The sequence below is a fragment of the Misgurnus anguillicaudatus genome, chromosome 10 (assembly GCF_027580225.2).
Source record: "Misgurnus anguillicaudatus chromosome 10, ASM2758022v2, whole genome shotgun sequence".
NCBI lineage: Eukaryota > Metazoa > Chordata > Actinopteri > Cypriniformes > Cobitidae > Misgurnus > Misgurnus anguillicaudatus.
The window spans coordinates 15,172,147-15,192,607 of record NC_073346.2 but is presented as its reverse complement, the minus strand read 5'-3'; the positions used below and the strand labels follow the sequence as shown (position 1 = coordinate 15,192,607).

The window sequence follows — 20,461 nt, the reverse complement described above, 5'->3', positions numbered from 1 at the left end:
AGAGTGACAGCAGTTTGGGACCATTTTTGGACCGTTCTTTCTGACAGTGTATTATTCATGCTGTGTGATCTGACATAGCAGCTATAACATATAATTTTCATCACTGCACTATACGCAAAAAGTCATTTGTTTTAAAGAGCATTTGTACAAGAAAAATTAACAGGTCATTTACACGTCTGCAAACCCAACCACACAAACTACCCACATTTTTAGCTAAACAAAGCTAACTTAGCCTTGATATAAACTTCAGTATAGTCATTTATGGTGATGCTGTGGCAATACATTTGTAATGAATAAACTGCAATGGGTTGTGAATTTGGAAAGGCAAGGTAAGATTTCTCCTTCACACCTCTGGATGTTAGAAAAAAATAATGGTTAGGTTTGTACCATATTCATTAAAACATTTCCTTTAATTTCAACTCCTGTGTTTCGCTAATGTGTCCGGTTTTCAACATTCATCATGTCCATTTAAAGGTTAAATCCACGAATACCACCATCATTATAAGAGGCTATTCTGAGCTGTACGTCTCTAGGGGAGCCATGATGACGCTATAAGGTAGCTTAATTATATCAATTATGGCACTTAGAGTTAGTCCAGATTTTCTTTGAACAAAAAAAGAAATGCCAATTTACCAGGAGGTGAAAATTGTTCACATGTGGTATACCTCATTCACTGTGTATAAAAGCAAGTGGAAAGAGCTTTTGGGAAACAGAGGCGACCCAGCTGCAAACTGACCCGGCGGCGATAACAGGCATTGCAAACATGTGAGTTTTCTGGTCAGGTAAAGCTATCTTGGTTGTTTGAGATTTATGCTGTGATTGCAATCTGTCGTGCATCCAGGTTCACACTGTTGGCTTTGATGGCACTATTGGTTGTCCCGGTTGAGTCGGACGTTTCAAGCACAGATCAGTGGAAATCTCTGAGCAACCCCCAGAGCAGGAACCTGGTAAGTCAAACATTTCTGCTGCTCCATCCATGTTTTCTGTTTGAATCATTTGATCCATCTGGCAGTGAATAACTTTTGCAAATTCTGAGAGCTTCTTGAATATTTTTTATTTACTTAAAAGTTATAAGAGTTATTATTGAGATTTGTAAAAAATCACTGTTTAAAGCTGCTAGTAAATAATTCATACTTATGAGCACAGGTCATAATGTTGACAATCAGAGATATTTGTTTTTTTAACTTTGTCCCTCTGTACTGTGATTGTCCAATGAATGACTGACAGACATGTAGAAACTTTTTGTAAGGTGTTACACTTTAAATGTTATGACTCATATTTTATGAGTCTGTCCAATCTTTAGTTTTTTCAGATTCTGCAGTCGTATCTTGAAGGCAGAGACAGAGAAGCTCAAGCAATGGACAGAAAAGCAAATGTGAAGGAAAACAAAAACAGCAATATGCCAAATAATGGTTATGAAAAATATAACCTCTTTATGCACAATGACATTTATGATGCTTAGCTGAATATTGTCCTTTTAAGTTCTCTGATGTTTAATGTCTACTACAAGGTAAATTACAGTTTAAAAAATGTTATTATATTATTATTAAAGCACACAAAGTCATTATGTCTGTAATGGTCTTTTACACAGTAAAACCTGTTGCTGAACAATTTCCTGCCTGTATCCCTTTCTCTGTTTTCTTGAGGGAATACTAGATGTAAATTATTTCAAATTCTTAGTGGCTTGAAAGCTACCTGATTTTAAATAAAATCACCTGACAGTTAAGAACAAACTTTTAAAACAATAAACGTCTCTTTAATGAATATAAATGGCAAAATATGATGATTGCAATGTATTGGTGCAAATCAAATCATATGTATTATTTGTGAAAGTACGACCTCACTTTTGCTTTACAGTTTAGCGTGGGTCATTTTAATCATATATGTGAACCAAGAGTAGATTCAGGAAAAATATTGCAACTACTGACAAATTTCCTACTTCATTATACCTTCATGGATTTAAAAAAAATCAAGGAATTAATTTAATTCTCTTCACAAGCTCTGAATGAGGTTTATGACCAGATTTATTTATATAGCGCATTAAAAAAAAATTCTGAAGGAAGTTTTTACATTCACATGAGACATTGAAACATTAATGCAAGCTTTAAAGGCTTAAAAGTATTAAAATGCTTTTTATCTTTTAATTTGTATTCGTAGTTAAATGTTGTAAAACATCACGTATACTGTATATAAATGCTGTTGATAAGAATTATAAGAATTAAGTGCAGTTTGTATTTCTAAATATCTTTAAATAATTATATCATTAATTTCTTTTATTTAATCAAAATGAATCTCAGTAGAATATTCATCAAATTAAATCAAGAATGAATTAATTAAAAATAAAGCATTGATACACAAATTTTTACTTCATCTATCAGTAACCAAATACAGCACTTGTAATATCCTTTAAATCCAGTAGGTGGAGATATGCGCTTTCATCCACACACCACTGAAGAAGAGCAGCTGAGGAAGAGTGTAGTTTCATGTGTTTAAGACTGAAATGATTTACTGAAGGTGATAATGGATGAAATAACTGGAGCTCAGTTGATCGCTGAGGCACTTAAAGCTCAGGTAAACTGAAAGTTTATTGCAGTGATGGACTCTCAACGAGTTTCTCATTTTATCCTGATTTTTTATCATTTTATGAGAAAGTTGCAAAATTAAAAATCTCATAGTAAGTAAAGGATAAACGTGTCATACGCGTAGCATCGTTTTTATTTTCTCTGTATGTTTTACATCATGTAAAAGTCACAGTTTATGTCGCCCGTAGTTCTATTGAACTTGGACAGTGTGTCAAAGGTGCTGCGCATGCGCACGCGCACCAAAATATTCAAGAATAGTACAAATGGAGATTATATTATGCCATAACATTAAATACTGTAAATCATGAGATATATTATGTATGTGATATGTATTATTTGCATTACCAAATAGTAAAAACATTTAAACTTATAACTTTAGTCATAATCATTTAATAACAGTGTACATCAGTAAACTGTAAATCTTCATTCTGGTTGGATGTACAGTAAATGTGTTAATGTATTAAAGATTTGCACTGATCAGATCACTATCATGATCAGATAATCTCATAGGGAATAGTGAGAATAGTGTTTAATTTTGGGTTATATCTTAAATCTTCATCTGCAGAATGTGGAGTACATGTTTGGCATCGTTGGTGTGCCGATCATTGAGGTGGCCATGGCCGCTCAAGCAGCCGGCATTAAGTATGTGGGCATGCGCAATGAGCAAGCAGTAAGACAGCTTCATTTTTCTGTAAAACCTTTTCATTTTCTTGTAACATTGAAAACTATTTGGATCTGTTTGTGAAATCATTTCTTCTTTATAGGCATGCTATGCTGCATCTGCTATTGGCTATTTGACAGGACGGTATGAATGTGTCTCTTTCAAGTTTATTTCTCTGTTTTATTCATCTAAAGTTGTAATCTTGGGTCCACATTGTGTGTTTTTTCCAGCCCAGCCGTTTGTCTGGTGGTTTCTGGACCTGGGCTGATTCATGCACTGGGAGGAATGGCCAATGCTAATGTGAACTGCTGGTAACTTCCACATTGCTGCTGAATTCACTTACGTTAATGCTATTTGAATCAGATTGTGTTTACATTTTGTCCTCTTCTTTGAAATCACAGGCCTGTCATTGTCATTGGCGGCTCTTCTGATAGGAACCAGGAAACCACAGGAGCGTTTCAAGAGTTTCCTCAGGTTTGTGTTTTTTTGTGTGTGTAAATAACACACACTTTACTTCATATTTATTTTTCTAGTGTATACTACAGAGATTGGAGTCTGTCATCTTGTTTCTCATCAGGTCGAAGCTTGTCGTCTGTACAGCAAATTTTCTGCTCGACCAAGCAGTCTTCAGATGATACCAGCCGTGGTGGAAAAAGTACATTTACACACTTTTAATTCGAAGCGATATTGCATTTTATCAGCATATGCATTACTTGCTAATTTTAGTGCCCATGTTTTACTAGTTGACCTATAACATTACCTAATAATGAAATAGCTTTTCAGTTATTGACAGCATGAAATCAAAATTCTAGCTTTGTGGTTTTTGGTACATATTAGCGGTAACATACTCATAAAAATACATTTATAACATTAAATTTCATTTAAACATATATACTAATGATTTACAAACCATATTTATAAAGAACGATTGGTTATCAATTTTAAGTAAACTTATTTTTACATTTTTACAACTACACAATGCATTTCGTTCTGAAGTAAATGCAAAAACATTATTGGTTGTTTCAGGCTGTAAGAAGCAGTATTTACGGCCGCCCGGGAGCTTGCTACATAGACATTGCTGGAGACATGGTGAATGCCAAAACGGACAGAGCCAGTGTCAGGTGAGCTTTATAAGGACCTGGTCATTAAAACTTCATCATAAATTTTACGCTTATTATGATTACTTATTGATCATTGCTTCCTTAGTATCTTACATGTTTTGCTAGACTTCCCAATGTCATTTGCCATTCAACTAAGGCTCTAAAAATGTGTGCATATGTTGCATTCAGTCATATTCATAACTCTTACTTTCTATTGGTTATAGGTTTGTTTCCTGTTGTCCTGTAGCTCCTGTGAGTCAGGCTGATAGCAGAGAGGTCACACAAGCTCTGGAGCTGCTCAGGAACGCTCAAAGGCCCTTGATCATCGTTGGAAAAGGTGAACTACATATATACAATTGCAGTGAGGTGTTGTCCTAATCTAGTTCACTGTTTTTTATTAATAAATCAAGCCTGTTTGAATCATCCTGTACTGTATGTCCCTCTGGATGATCTCTCTTGTAAATCTGTGATGTGGTGCAGGTGCGGCATATGCCAGGGCGGAGAGGGAGGTCAGGGAGTTGGTGGAGGTGTCTGGACTTCCCTTCCTTCCCACACCCATGGGAAAAGGAGTGCTGCCCGATGATCACCCAAACTGTGTGGCTGCTGCCAGATCCCGGTGTGTTTAAATGATCTCGGTAACACTTTTCCATAAGGAACTTGCATTGAAGAATACTGTACTTCCACAGCATTTATATTTGTTTATGGTATTTAGCTTTTACTAAAATACATTTATAGAATAAAAAGTTAACATTAGTTAATGCACAATGAAACGAGATGAACAATTGTATTGGCATTAATTAACATTATGCTGAAAAAACTCATTGTTAGTTTGTGTTAGCTAATGCTTACTAATGTTGTACAAATACTGTACAAGCTTATTGTAAATTGTTACCATGATATCTATAAAACATAAACATATGGCTATTTAAATTAATTATTTCCATTTTATTATTACCATTAAGTATATTTAATTGATATTTAAAAAAATTTTAGCATTTTGCATGTTGTAAAGATTAAAATGTATTAAAATAGGATTTTTTTGTTCAGTTCAAAAAGTATGAATATGTACCTTCACTTTCTTTCTCTGTTGTAGAGCTCTGTTGCAGGCTGATGTCGTGGTGCTTTTGGGTGCCAGACTCAACTGGATCCTGCACTTTGGTTTTCCACCCAGATTCAGTCCCCATGTGAAGGTTATTCAGGTATGCTATGCACCATCATAAAGGCCTGTAGATAACAAAATGACCTCCGTTAATCTGCTATAGCACACATGATGAGATGGATCATGTTTTTGTGTGTATGTGTTATTGATGTGTCTAATTTTTTGTGCAGGTGGATCTGTGTGCTGAAGAGTTGAGTAATAACGTAAGAGCCGCATCTGCTCTGATGGGAGACATACGAGCTGTGGTCAACCAGGTAAACTGCAGTAAACACAGTCCTCTTACTCATGTTTCATAACTTGATCCAGTTTCTCATTTTACAGAAACTAAGTGCTCTTCCGCCATACAATATAGTTTTCATTTTTATCTGCTTAAAAAATCGCCACATTTTATTTTGTGCCACCATACTTACTCGTATAACTACTCATGTAACAGTCTTTAAATAGGGAAAACATGGAAGTGTTTGGTGGCTTCTAAATTCATCCCTGTTTGGATCCTAAGGAATGAATGGGGCTAGGCTAAATGCTAACACATTCACAATGCGCTGTACAAAGATTAAGTGCATGCATTGAAAAAAGAGAGCGATGTATTAATTTGTCTAAGTTGAGGTAAGAACATAGTAAAATATTGAAAAATGGTGCTGTTTTCCTTTAAGACTCTTATATGTAAGTGACTTGTTTTGATTGGCTAACATATTTGTATGTGAAGTAAATAATAGTGTCTCTCCCAAGTTGCTGAATACTGAACAGTCAATATATAAAAGTTAAATTTACATTTATGCATTTCGCAGGCACTTTTAAATAAAGCGGCTTACAGTGTATCCAATGTTTGTTCCCTAGAGATGGAACCCACAACTTTTGCGCTTTTAACGCAATGCTTAACCAACTGAGCTACAGGAACACATGTTTTAATTACAGTATGTCCGTACAGCACATCAAAAATCTATTTCCCATGAAATGCCCTCTTAATGTTTCTTTGTACTGTTTTGAAGCTTTTGGAGACTTTAAGATCCAAGTCCTGGAAATTTCCATCTGATGCAGAATGGTGGACAACCCTGAGGGAGAAAATGAATGCTAATGCTCGCATTTCAAAGGTGGGAGTCTGAATATTCTGTAGCATATTCGAAGCAATAAGGCACCAAACCAAACCCCTGTGTAACAATGTGTGTGAACCTGAAATCCAAGTAAAAGTCTCATAACCTAATTTATGAGATTAGAATCATCAACGTTTGATTTCACATTGATTTAAATCATTGATTGATTTAAATCATTGACATGACCTTACTGAGTCGACATTAAAGATATCAAGGTTATATTTTCACACATTATTTAGAATGATAAAAATGGCTTTAGCTTTCACATTTTCAGTTTCACATGTCAAATGTGTGTATCTATGTTTCCTGCAGACTCTTGCTCTTCAGTCGACAGTACCCATGAACTACTACACGGCCTTTCACCACATCTCTGAGCTCCTGCCCAAAGACTGCGTCATAGTGAGTGAAGGTGCTAACACGATGGACATCGGCCGTACTATGCTGTTCAACTACCTCCCACGACACAGGTGACACCCTTCACAATTCATACTTGATGATGGGTTTTATAGACGTTTGTGTATTAAATGAGTTTACATGCTAAACAAGAAGGTACACTACTGGTCATTCTTTATTTGAATTTTTTCCACATTACAGAATAATAATAAACTCATCCAAACTATAACATAACACAAATGTAACTGTGGAAATTATGTTGTGACTAAAAGCATCCAAAAAAAATAAAACTCATCTGAAGAACAGTTATCCTCTGCCTAAAAATTGCAGAATTGTACTAGTGTCTTTTTTTGAAGTAGTTTCACTTTAGGATTAATTTGAAAGAATGTTGAAGGAGTTTACATTTAATCTGCGCTCTTATTAGCTACTTTTTCTTCAATATTCTGTCCAAGTCATCGATATAAAAATGCAGTGTGTAAATTTTAGCGGCATCTAGTGGCGAGGTTGCAACCAAAGGTTCAGTCCATTGCTCACCTCTTGCTTTTGAAACACATAGAGAAGCTACTGTAGCCACCACCGGACAAACATGTCATCGCCAGAGACAACTTAGTAAAAAAGTTTGTCCACTAACAGCTTCTGTAAAAACATGGTGACACAAAATGGCGACTTCCATGTAAGGGGACCCTCTGTGTATGTAGATAAAAATGACTCATTCTAAGATAATAAACACATAACCGTTCATTATGAAAGGTCTTTATACACCCCTGATAATAAAGTTTTGTATAATATTTTGCATTTCTGTCAAGAGATCCTTTTAAAAATTACACACTGCACCTTTAAAAAAAAATTAAATACACTTTTTTTGTAATAACAGAAATGAATCTGTTTGTCGCAGGTATATTTTTGTCATTTTTAAGCATTTAACCATACAGCTTTAGATTCAAAAGATTATTGTTAACATTTCGTTCAAGTGTTTCAAAACTTTTGACCGGTAGTGTAGGTCTTTTAAATAAACTTCAATGGAGTACATTGGTGGTACCACTTTTAGCATAGCTTAGCATAATCCATTGAATCTGATTAGACCATTAGCATCGCGCTAAAAAATAACCAAATAGTTTTGATTTTTGATTTTTCCTATTTAAAACTTGACTCGTCTGTAGTCACATCGTGCACCAAGACCGACGGAAAATTAAAAGTTGAGATTTTCTAGGCAGATATGGTTAGGAACTATACTCACATTCTTGCGTAATAATCAAGAACTTTGCTGCTGTAACATGGCTGCAGGAGTCGTAGTGATATTACGCATAGTCCCCTGCTATTGAAAGAAACCAAGGGGACTATTTTCGGGCAGTGCGTAAATATCACTACGCCTGCTGCAGCCATGTTACATCAGCAAAGTCCTTGATTATTAAGCCAGAATGAGCATATTTTCAAATAAAGTGCAGTGCCCCTTTAAAGTGCTTGTTAATGTTATTTAGGGTCTGCTTTAGGGGGAACTCTTTTTTTATAATACAGTAAATGATCTGTGTCCACAACATGCTACATGACAAGTTAAGTCAGTTAGTGGGTGACTAGTAGTTAGTTCATTGAGTATTGTTATAGAAATGTTTTGCTGACACAGGTTAGATGCTGGTACCTTTGGCACTATGGGGGTAGGCCCGGGCTTTGCCATCGCAGCGGCTGTTTTGGAGCAGACGCAGCAGACGGGACAGAGAGTGGTGTGTGTGGAGGGAGACAGCGCCTTTGGTTTCTCTGGTATGGAGGTCGAGACCATGTGCAGGTAAACCTACATGATGCACTTTTACTCATGTAATACATCATCCTAATTTAGCTCCATCTATAGGCTATTCGACAATTGTTATGATATTGCTTCACTCTTTTTTACTATAATGGTTCCGTGTTGTTTTACCTTTTTTTCGGAATAGGTATAAACTGCCAATCATCATTATAGTAATCAACAACAATGGCATCTACAGTGGAGTTGATCCTGAGACATGGAGAGAGATGGAGAAAATGGGAGACATGACTACAATGTGAGTCTAAAGACTTTTAAAAAGATCTTAAATATGTTGCCATAGTTATCGATTAATGCCGTCTCTCTCTACACGTACACTCGATGATGCTGGGATCAGATATCTGTCTTTCATTGGTTGCAAGAAAATAAATCTCACTTGAGTTCCAGTTATTGTTAGGAATGACTGAAAATCTAGTATCTAGCATTTTGTGAGTGACCGGTGTGTATGTGTTTGTGTCTCAGAGCTCCTCCAGTGACCCTGCTACCAGAAGCGCGGTATGAACAGGTGATGAGTGCATTCGGTGGACATGGGTACCTGGTGCGAACTGTGGAGGAACTGCGTAGTGCACTTCAAGAGAGTTTTAAAAACACAGAGATGCCGAGCCTTCTCAACGTACTTATAGACCCAGCGTCAGATCGCAAACAGCAGGTATGGCTGACACATCATCTTCACACAGTACATAAGACTGACACATTAGATATGCTGTGAACCGATTCCTTTCAAGCCAAAAATGTATAGATCCTTAGAAAGTACCAGACCTTGTTATGAATTCATTAACAGGGCTCCAATGTGTTGCATGTCTGTTTAGTTTCCCCATACCTGCCAATTAAAGAAACCGTAGATGTATATATGCAAATTTAATTTAAATGTTCCTATAGACCTCTTCACGGTTCACGTCACAGGCGGTTCCCACTGCGCATGTCAGGGTCAGAAAAGTCATTACAGCAGATTGAGTTGCGTATTATTCAGTATCGTCAAAAATGCCTACTTATGTCGTGGGCTGTGAAAATCGCATATGGTCTTCCGTTAAGTTTTCCCGATTCATGCAGAATCTAAAAAACAAAAAAATACAACATCTGCCGCTGCAAGCAATTATCGTGCAGACTGGAACAATGCAAATATCAAAGAGGCTTGTGTTTGTAGTGCTCACTTCATTTCAGGTAAGTCATCATTTTTTTCAGCCATGTTAGATTAAATTAAAGCCTGGATGGTATGAACAGTTTGACCCCATGCTGCGCGTGCACCTGATAGTCATTCAATGTTTACAAACCTGGGCTGGTGCTTGAAAGGTTTTGGTTTTGCTCATGAAGGGGTGGTTGTACTGTAATTACATTGACTAAAAGCATCTGCTTAATCACTCACTGCTCTCTAGGGGAACGTATACTGTAGTTGGACTCTCTGTTGTGAATGATTTTGTTGTGCCCCACACCTCCGAATCTGTTAAGAGTTCATGACATCAGGAACGCTGCTGTGTGATAAATGAGCACTAACACACCCCCACGTGGATATTCTTTATCCCCCCCATATATACACCTTACATATACATATCTGACCTTTCTATTCCTGAAAGTTATGAGACCTCCATTATTAAAAGTTGTGACCCTTTTTTGTTATGCCGCTTGTATCGTGGCAACCACACACAGACGTGTTGAAGGATTGAGTTTCATGGTGACCCTTCAACAATGAATGTCTGTGTGAGTGCAGGACTGATTTAAAGGGTTTCCCCAATGGTGAATGGAAAACTGTCAAGAATTATAGTCAAGCATTTGAATGTACAGGGTTTCAGTTCACTGTTTACACTTTATTAAGTACAGCTGGGGTTTATTGATGTGGATGTGCAAAATGTATTTTTATTTTTATTTTGATATCCACAACTTTTCATCTTGTTTTATTTTTTAGGAGTTTCCCTGGCTGACACGTTCAAATCTTTAAAGGAATCGGAAGAGATCTGATCAGTGCTATATTGAACACTACACTTGATTTACAGTAACTTACTGTAGGTGACTTTGGAAATACATTTTCTGTGATAAAACAACAAAGCGGTGACGGTTCACAATAAGGTTGTTTTTGCTAACATTAGTAAATGCATTAGCTAACATGAACTAACAATGAGCAATAGAGATTTTTAGCATTTATTAATCTTTGTTAATGCTAATATAATTGTTCACCTAAGTTTATTGTGTATTAACTAATGTTAACAGTTACATCTTTTGTTTTTAAAAATGTATTAGTAAACGCTGAAATTAACATAAACTAAGATTAAAAAGCTGATGAAATGTTGTTTGTTGTTGGTTTATGTTAGCTAATGCATTGACTAATGCTAACAAATACAACTGTAAAGTGTTGTAGTATTTTCACATGGCTACAGATTTTGGTTTTGGATATTAAATAAAATAGTTTATGGGGGGGGGGGTTCCTGGGCAGGGATTAGTTTAACCCTTTAACTGGCGCAGCCCTTTTTGAGTGGGGAGTTTTTTGGTCTAGAAGCCTAATTTTGGTTTTAATTTTGGTAATTTTTTGTTATAAAGAAGACACTTCAACGTTTTTTAGGGAAGTGTCTGGAGGTGAAAATATTCATTTTTTTTAAAGCAGTTTACATTGATTTGTAATAAATAAAAATGCAATATAGTATTATTTTTAAAACATAAAATTGTCAAAAAACTGAGGTTTGTGCTGATTTGCTTTGAGGTTTGCTGGATACTTGTGTCACAAATTAATAAATTACAGTTACTGCATTATTATTACTGCTAAAAGGTTTTGAAATATGAAAACTACCTTCTTAGACCTTTCCAACAATATATAGTTTGTCGTGATAGATTAACATTTACATAGAAAATATTTAAATAAATGTAGATGTCCCGCTCACGGGACAGCGCCAATTAACGGGTTAAGCCAGGACTAGGCCTTAGTTTTATTAGGAAATATAACTAGTTTTAACAAAGCCTTACTAAAACATTAATTGTGTGCATTCTGAGGCAAAACAAAGGGCACTGATGTATTTTTAAGATATTTTGTATGAATAAGTAATAAACAGCTTTTTACATTTATTTTAGTCTAGGACTAGTCTAATCCCTGTCCGAGAAACTGCCCCATATGTTGATATTGTATTCCATAAAATACAAGAATAGAAAAATAAGTGATTTACTTAAATTTCCTAAATTTTAAAATAGTTTGTAAAGTGAAATACAAGAACCAATGATATTCTGTATACATTTATTTGATCTGATTGACATGAAGGAGGATATTTTGAGGAATGTTTGTAGACAAAAGGTTTATGAGCCCCACTCAATTCCATAGTATTTTTTTTTAATGCTGTGAAAGTTAATGGGGCTCATGATCGGTTCGGTTGCATGCATTCCTTAAGATATCTTCCTTCATGTTAATCAGATCAAATGCATTTATACAGGTTTGTAACAACATGAGAGTGAGTAAATAATGACAGAAGTTTCATTTTTGGGTGAACTATCCCTCGAGTTTTAAGATGGTAAATGATAGATTTGTAATTTTTTTTCTATTTTTAAGAGATTACATTTTTATTTTTGAAATACATTTTTTCTATTTGTACATGCAGGCAGTGTATAGGACTACATACTGTAGGGATTTTAAAGCAAAGCTTTTAGAGCCAGCAGTAAAAAAGGTTAGAAACAAAAACCCCCCCAAAAATGAAAATTGTCATCATTTACTTATCCTCACATTGTTCTAAACTTTTACAAATGTCTTTGTTCTGCTAAACACAAATAAAAATATAAAAAAGATATGTGGCACCATTCGCTTCCATAGTATTATTTTCTCCTGCTACAGTAAGTCAGTGGTGCCCCAGATCTGCTTGGTTACAAACACTGCTTTGGAACAACTTCTGGGTGAGTAAATGATGACAGAATTATCATTTTCTGTGAACTATTATTTAAAAAAATATTAATAATAACAGAGAGACCTGTCAGGGCTAAAACACTAAGAAAGTAGTGAAATGCATTTAATTTACATTGTTTAAAAATCAAATATACATAGTTTAAACACAAACATACTTTTTGTACCTATTACTGTTGGCTAGTATTTTTTTGTATTTTATGGTTTAAGGTGGATAGGGTCTTTTTTAATCTTACCTGATCTCAGATCAGTGTTGTGTGTCCGGTTAGAGGAGGGGATCTGTTTAATCTCATAATAGCTTGTAGGTAATTGAAGTCTTGCTGGCCTTCTTTTTTCTCTCCTCACAGTATCATTACTGTGCTGCTTTTTGAGAGAGAGAGAGAGAGAGAGAGAGAGATCGTCTGCTTATCCTTCACTGAAAAAAAATCCTTTCAATTTACGCAATTTTAATGTGTACATCGGTCCCACATGATCAGATTGTTTAAAACCAAAATAATTTTCCTCAATTAATTTTTATGTGTCAGACCAAAACATTTTAATTGTTTTAAGTAGTCTAATATAAATATGTTGACTCAAAGTGCTATTTCTCTTTACTATAACACATTTATTTTGTAATGTTTAAGTAATTTTATTATGTAAGGGGACTAGATTTTCATCTGTAATTCCAACATGCTTTTTTAATGCTTATATTATGGGATTATGTAACTCTAAAGCAATTTCATTATGTCTCTGGCACCAGAATAATCACCCATAATTATCCAAATGTTATTTATTTTTTTTAAATACAAAATACATTTGCATTGGCATAAAAAGCAAAGAGTTTTGAACAAATGTTTAGTGATATTGAGGCAAACCACTGCTTTCAGATCATCAATTCATTTAAATCACTACACATTAATTCAATAACAGTCAATAACTATTACAACAATCAGCACATGCAGTACATACATAAAGGGGCAATTTCCCAAACAGGTTGTAGATTAATCCATGACTAGGCCCTAGTTATATTAGGATATTTTTACAAAAATAAAGTTTACAAACAAACCTACCTTACAAAAACAACACTGGAGTACATCTTTAGACAAAACAATGGCACTGATATATGGCATTGCAAAAGTCTGGGACTAGGAAAAGCCCCATCTGTGTAACTCAACCAAATGTTTAAAATAGTTACTATCACAGTAGATTTAGAAGTGCTAAAGCACAAACACTGCATTCCAAAGAGACATGCAAAACAGTAAGTAGTATTATTTTTCAAATGGATTTACAAACTGGAAAATATCACTCCTTCAGAAAGTCAGAGCTACAGCATTTATAAACTGTTAATCAAAGATTCAACAAAAACAAAATACACCAACCATTACCAAACTCGACTCTGAGCAGCAAACTGTTAATGTATTAATAAGAGAAAACACTTAAAACAGATAAATAAAAAGAACATAAATGAGCAGCACAGTCTTTCTGATCCTTTCACTGAAAGAAACTGTTCGTTAAAGTTACGCTCAATGCAGTTTGGATTTCCTCAAAAATAAAGCGGCGATCAGGATAGCTCAGGTTTAAAGCATACATCAGCTCAAACACGATGTTGCAACACCTTCATGGCTTCCAGGACTATACAAAGATCCTCTTCTTCATCACAAGAGCATGTTGTTTGAGAGCACAAATCCCAACATTGGTGTCTTCAAATGACCTCACTGATGCTGACTTCATCCATGCCCTGTACAAAACAAACAAATGTAGTTAAAGAAACAGAAAAAAGGTTACTGTTACAATAAAAGTGTCATTGGAAATTAGTACAATGCAAACAAATATAAATGTAAGTATACAGACCCATGTGCATTGCCACAGCATGTTACAATTGGTTACAAATACATGGGTTACAAAGCAAGGCAGCTGCACTGTCCACTGCTCTGGGTGTGTGTGTGTGTGTTCATCGATCGGCCGATAACGGCATTAAATGACTCGATCGGCGCTTGCTAAATCTGCCGATCTCATAAACCGATCTTTCTGTTTACTTTTGTCATCAAAAGGATCCTGAATGTGGCTGCAATTAAAGACATTTTTTTTACGTAGCACGAGCATTTACACAACCCTTTGCTCATGTGCGGCGTGCAGATTTGTATGTCTCTCTTTGCCTTTACAGAGATATGCGTATTTTCTATGAGGACGTGCTCCGGTCAACAGCGCGAGGCGTCTTCAAATCCCCATCAAACAGCGTATACAACACTAGGGCTGTCACTTTTCGTTCGAAAATCGATTGCACAATCGATTGGACGAACCAAAAAAAGTTTGGAAAATGAAAATAGGTAATCGATTTTAACCAAATATGTACACTATTAATTTGAAAATAATTAAACAATTAAAATATAGTAACAAAACTTACAAACAAGCAGAAAAAGAAAATAAAGAATTACGAAAGTGCAGTAAGTTAGGTGTTGCGAAAGCTAGACAGAAAATACCCAGCAATTTTACGCACCTGTAGTTTCACGCTTTCAATCGCTGTATGTAATGTTTTGCAAAGAAAATGGAGGACAACATCAATAAACCTGTGCAACACGAGAGAGCGTTGAAATTGCGACCTTACAGAGATGATGATTTATGACAAGAAGCCACCATTGCCAGCTGACAGCGATCCGCTTTTGTGGTGGAAGATACGAAATGCCCCCACCTTGCGCAGCTGGCAACGAAGTACCCGAGTTTTCCTGGAACATCAGTGAGGTCGGAGCGCGTCTTCTCAACAGATGGACATATTGTGAATAAAAAACGCTCTGCTCTGGACCCCGAAAAGGTTGATCGACTTGTTTTCCTGACCAATAATTTGTAATGGCCCTATAGTCTTTTTGCGCATTTCATTATGCCTGCCTAGTGCCGCCTAAGTGTCGGTTACGTTTAATAAAAAAACACACAGCATGTTCTCAACTTCAAGTAAGTCTATTTAAAGTTTCATTTTTGAACAGTAGTTTGAAATGGATCGAATCATTATTTAAAATAATTTTTGAATTGCCTAAATCATAAAAGCAGCCGGTTGAACCTGCAGTAATGTTTGGCAGCAGTCCACTCTTTTAGAGAATGTTGCACTACTGTTGCTGTTTGTTATTCTGCACGAAACGTAATGACAATAAATAAGAAATATTACTGACTTATGCGTTTCCAGCGCTCTCTTTACATTTATCTGCTATTTGGCGTTGAAAAAGGAAAAGTCTTTTTAGACATGGAAAATCGATTTTACAATCGATTCAATGAACACTTACATATTAAAAATCGAAAATGATTTTTTCACAAAAGTGACAGCCCTATACAACACATATCTATCACGGACAATTGCATCCTCATGCCAAAAGTTTCTTATTTGCACGCGTTTTAAAGTTTTGAGCGTTTTAACTTTTATTTTCCTCACAGCTGCTTGTCTGCGTTCAGCCGCCGCCCACACACACAGCAGCCTGTCATCAGTGCACGTGAACAGAGCGATCTCTCTCTCACGTCTTAAAGCTGCAGTAACCTAATTCATCCCTCAATAAAATCACTCTCTGCTCTTGACTAAAGAACTTTTATACTTCATACGAAGGCATGCATATTTAATTAATACAGTAAAGACTGTGAAGTGTTTTATTTTCGATTTTTAGAAGACATAAGCCTTTTTAAAGCCATATTAAATTTCTCTATGCAGAATAAATATTTGTCGTGCTTATTTATTTGAGTCACTATTAAAACAATAATATACCTAATTACTGCAAGTAATATAACAAAGGCAACATCCGTGGTATTATTTTATCTAGAAAAAATGTAACAGTTACAGTTAGGGATGCTCACATTGACCGTTTAACCGTTAACCGAAGGTAAGAATTTATGACCGATTAACATTATCAGTTAAAATAAAAAAATATTTGTTAATACATGGTGCGTGTCGTCATGAGCCGACAGACATTTCGCCACTTTTTCTATCTTTATTTTGTGAATTTCCTGTAAATGACACAAATTATTGCTGCCCTGACGGTGTGATAAAGTAATCATTTGTATGAGAAATCATTTGTATGCGTGTTTGGAAGCTGAACGGAGACGCGTGCGTGTCCGCGCAAGATGACGCGTTCCGTCTCGCGCACATCCGGACAGACGTTCGCTGATGGCCTCTGACCCTGTCCATAAACATCTCTCTTTTTGCACAAACGGAGAAAGACGACGCAAAAGCAAAACTTTCTGAAAAGCATCCTGCTTTAGAAATGACCACTGTGGTAGATGAAACGGAGACAATCTGCCCTTTTTGGATATTAATCCTATGGACTGATCGCGTGCTTTTTAATAAGGTAATGTTGCGTGAATATCTGATAATTTATGAATCCTGGTTCTGTTGTTGATCTGTCGCTGCTGTTTGCACTAGAGGTCGACCGATTTATCGGCCGGCCGATTAATTGGCCGATTTTTGGCATATTTTAAAAAATCGGCTTCGGCCGATTTTGCTGCAAAACTAGGCCGATTAATAGGCAGGCGCATCTGCGGGCACCTAAGCGCTGTTGTAGAACTCGTGACGCTGCCTCTTGCTGCAGGCAGCTCGCTCCCGTCTCGTGTGTGTGCAGCCATGCCTTGTTCACAAACAGCTTTACTAAATGATGGTGGATCGCGCGAATTAAGCAGCCAGTACAACAGCGCGACAGGCTTATGTCTCGCGGTGCATAGTCCGTGCAAAGATTAGGCTCATTTCATGTGATTAATGAGTGATGATGAGTTTTGTTTGCGTGACAGAGAGAAAAGAGCCGCGCGTGCACGCTTTCTGTCTCCCTGCTTTTATTACTCAAAACAAAACTGACTCGATGGCGAAAGGTCGGAAGACCAAATCATATCCACAAAGGAAATGTTTTTCGTGTTGTTACAGTAAGACTTTGTTTACAGTTTTGCGCTGCTCAGCCTGGATTAGAACATAGCGCGTCCGATTCGCGAACTGACTCCTTTGAACGGATTCGTTTGAATGAACGGTTGAAACAACAGATCTGTCCCAACACTAAACTCACAAGACGTCACTGTCAGCACAATCAGTCACTTATAGCGTCTCAGAAATGAGAATGTAAATGTGTTTAGAAAGATTTGCCCTAAATAACAGTCTCAACTAAAAACCATTTACTATGTTAACTTTATGATGAATAAATATTTTATCAGGTCTACCAAATAAGGATTTTATCCTACAAAGCAATAAAAGCCATGGTAAAAAACTGATCATAGATGATGACAGCAGAGTGTCAGGTAATATCTGTGTCTGATAAATCATGGTGCAGAGGAGGTTGTAAAACTCTTCAGAAAGACCAGTCATATATTTTTAAATACTTTGACTTAAATAGTGACATTTTTGCATTTAAAATACCTGCTAATAATGATGAGAACATTTTGATTATTATGTACATATATACTTTGACTTAAATAGTGACATTTTTGCATTTAAAATATCTGCTAATAATGATGAGAACATTTTGATTATTATGTACATATAGAAAATCGGCCAAACATATCGGCCATCGGCTGCCCCAATTTCTAAAAAATCGGCATCGGCATCGGCCAGAGAAAAAGCATATCGGTCGACCTCTAGTTTGCACGTTTAAATTAAATCTTTTGTTTTTACTAGTTCACAGACAACCGTCAACTGTATTTTTACTCAATGACAATTTCATTTTAAAATCTTATAGGTTAACGGTTAATGTTCGGTTTAGAAGCTACAGTTGTCGGTCGGGAAAATTAACTGATATGAGCATCCCTAGTTACAGTCATCAAAGAGCTTGCATATCAGCTTTAAAAAATCAGAATCGGTATCGGCCGATCACGAAGATTACAAATCGGTGATCGTATCGGCTGCAAAAATCCTGATCGGAGCATCCCTAGTGTTCACTACACTGGAATGAGTTAAATAAAGAGGCCACGTTTCGAGTGTGTGCTACCATACCTGACAATCACATCAAAAGTGAATTCTCTCATTTTCTCACTCTCATGTTGTTACAGACCTGTATAAATGTCTTTGTTCTGAAAAACATGAAGGAAGATATTTATTTTGAGAAATGTTTGCAACCAAACTGTTCATGAGCCCCATTCACTTCAATAGTATTATTTTTCCCCACTATGGAAGTGAATGGGGCTTATGATTGGTTTGGTTACAAACATTCCTCAAAATATCTTCCTTAGTGTTCATCAGAACAAAGACATTTATACAGGTTTGTAACAACATGATAGGGAGTAAGTGATGAGAATTTTTATTTTTGGGTGAACTACCCCTTTAAATCTTCCCAGGTGTTTTAATGACCCGTGTGCCAAAAGATGTTGTAACTAAAACATACTAAACGTTCTGTACTTCCAACAATGTTTACACATTTTTATGTCTATGAATCTATATTACTTACTTCTGTCATTTGATCATTAATTGTTTGAAGTCTTTTTGCTAGCTGTCCTCCTTTCTGGTAGAAGAGTTTCATCAGGTTTTTGGATTGGAGGTCCAGGTGACACAGGAACATAAGACAGTAGTGATTCTTTTAAATTCAGCATTTATCTGAAAACAAATTAACCAACCATTGTATATTTGAGTACTGCCAGTCAAAGAATAATAATTGTATATTAGTTACAAAAAAAAGATATAGCTCCTAACAGCAGTACAAAAGTGAAAGAAATGACTTACCAATGCTTTTGAGTGTGTGCAAGGATGATGGACCTAAAAGAGGAAATATTCAGAGGTGAAATCAACACACAACCTCAAATGATGGTCACACATACACAGAACAATAATGAAATAAGTATTATATCTGTCATAGGACGCAATGTTGGACAAAATAAGATCTTAAAACACGGTTCTAAAAAAAAAAAAAAAAACACGGTTCTCTTCTGAAAACGTCAGCTTTAAGGTGTGGCACTTCAAAGCAATTTTTTTCAGTTAATATAACCAGACGTCACGCGAGACATTTAAAAAAGCTTTTTCTAATAGAATCAAGTGTTGCTCGTGGCGTAGCGAAGTCACGAATAACTGACGCGGGTCTGATAATCTGATTAAGCAGACAGTTTGTTTAATATGCAATGTCATTATTAATGTAGTCAATTGATATCATCTGGTAAATTACTTACACGGATAACGTTACTCTGGACAGAATAACTTTTGGTTAGCATTTTATTTGTCCTGATACGTTTCCATAGAACAGCTGAGTAAAAAGTGCCTCAAAAGTCAACTCAAAGCTGACAGTTTTCAACTCGGATAAAACTACCAAAAAATAACGTTAAACAGCTGACGTTTTTAAAACGCTGTGTTTTTCTTTATGAGCTTGACTGACTGTTAACTTACTCCACCAACCTCCTCCAAACTAATATTTACTACAAGTCATTGCAATGGCTACATATTGTAAACAAAAATAGTCTATCTAGTGAAGATATATCACGTATGAAGCGAACATAAATAAATAATAGAACTTACTTTAATAACGTGGTGTCCGTCTGAGAGAGTTCTTCTGACTGACTGGCAGTGACTGCTGTGCTTAGTCTTCATTTTGGCGCCCAAAACAAACGATCTTTATTCTTCTTTTATGGCAATCGATGTCCTTCTCATTGAGCTATACTGCCCCTGCTGCTCAGGAGGTGCCTTTTTTTGTGCAAACTCAATTTTATTGCTTTAAGTATTCAATTCAATCAATTTTAATCAATGTGAGAATAATGTGTTCATTTTACATTCAAACAAAACATTTTAATCCTAATAAATTAAATTATGTTTACACAAGGAATATAAATATTTTGTGTTGCATATACATGTTTATTTTATTTAAATTCAAAGACCCACTAAGTCCATTTTTTTCAGTGTTC

General features: G+C 35.8%; 2 protein-coding genes and 1 long non-coding RNA gene across 6 annotated transcripts; 2 read left to right on the top strand and 1 right to left on the bottom strand.

The window, feature by feature from the left end:
- LOC129449064 (uncharacterized protein C2orf66 homolog) lies at positions 1-1,611 on the top strand. Of its 3 annotated transcripts, XM_055211820.2 has the most exons (5): positions 8-329; positions 475-556; positions 687-765; positions 842-947; positions 1,304-1,611. In XM_055211820.2, coding segments are annotated over exons 3-5 (267 nt in total). In that variant the 5' UTR covers positions 8-329; positions 475-556; positions 687-763; the 3' UTR covers positions 1,463-1,611. The 3 variants fall into 3 exon arrangements, with proteins under 3 accessions (XP_055067794.1, XP_055067795.1, XP_073728792.1); XM_055211819.2 differs by lacking the exons at positions 475-556; positions 687-765 and having other exon boundaries at positions 1-329; XM_073872691.1 differs by lacking the exons at positions 8-329; positions 475-556 and having other exon boundaries at positions 569-765.
- Positions 1,612-2,419: 808 nt separating this feature from the next.
- hacl1 (2-hydroxyacyl-CoA lyase 1) lies at positions 2,420-12,060 on the top strand. The gene is made up of 17 exons (XM_055210022.2): positions 2,420-2,571; positions 3,148-3,252; positions 3,347-3,387; positions 3,474-3,554; positions 3,645-3,717; positions 3,821-3,898; positions 4,270-4,364; positions 4,568-4,680; positions 4,824-4,959; positions 5,437-5,542; positions 5,673-5,756; positions 6,492-6,593; positions 6,906-7,060; positions 8,608-8,766; positions 8,912-9,019; positions 9,244-9,430; positions 10,682-12,060. The coding sequence occupies exons 1-17, from the start codon at positions 2,521-2,523 to the stop codon at positions 10,712-10,714; spliced, it is 1,707 nt and encodes a 568-aa protein (XP_055065997.2). The 5' UTR covers positions 2,420-2,520; the 3' UTR covers positions 10,715-12,060.
- Positions 12,061-13,150: 1,090 nt separating this feature from the next.
- LOC129443444 (uncharacterized) lies at positions 13,151-20,457 on the bottom strand. 2 transcript variants are annotated; one of them, XR_012371460.1, is made up of 4 exons: positions 20,079-20,457; positions 19,296-19,328; positions 19,024-19,169; positions 13,151-14,366 (listed from the first exon to the last, which is right to left on the bottom strand). It is a non-coding gene; the product is annotated as an uncharacterized lncRNA (long non-coding RNA). The 2 variants fall into 2 exon arrangements; XR_012371459.1 differs by lacking the exon at positions 13,151-14,366 and having other exon boundaries at positions 18,227-19,169.
- Positions 20,458-20,461: the final 4 nt, after the last annotated feature.

Coding starts and splice junctions, on each gene's coding strand:
- hacl1 (XM_055210022.2), top strand. CDS start 2,521: ATGGATGAAATAACTGGAGCTCAGTTGATCGCTGAGGCACTTAAAGCT. Junction 3,388..3,473: donor ATTGGCTATTTGACAGGACG/GTATGAATGTGT, acceptor TGTTTTTTCCAG/CCCAGCCGTTTGTCTGGTGG. Junction 5,543..5,672: donor CCCATGTGAAGGTTATTCAG/GTATGCTATGCA, acceptor TTTTTTGTGCAG/GTGGATCTGTGTGCTGAAGA.
- LOC129449064 (XM_055211819.2), top strand. CDS start 304: ATGGGTTGTGAATTTGGAAAGGCAAG. Junction 330..841: donor TGTGAATTTGGAAAGGCAAG/GTAAGATTTCTC, acceptor TCGTGCATCCAG/GTTCACACTGTTGGCTTTGA. Junction 948..1,303: donor ACCCCCAGAGCAGGAACCTG/GTAAGTCAAACA, acceptor TCCAATCTTTAG/TTTTTTCAGATTCTGCAGTC.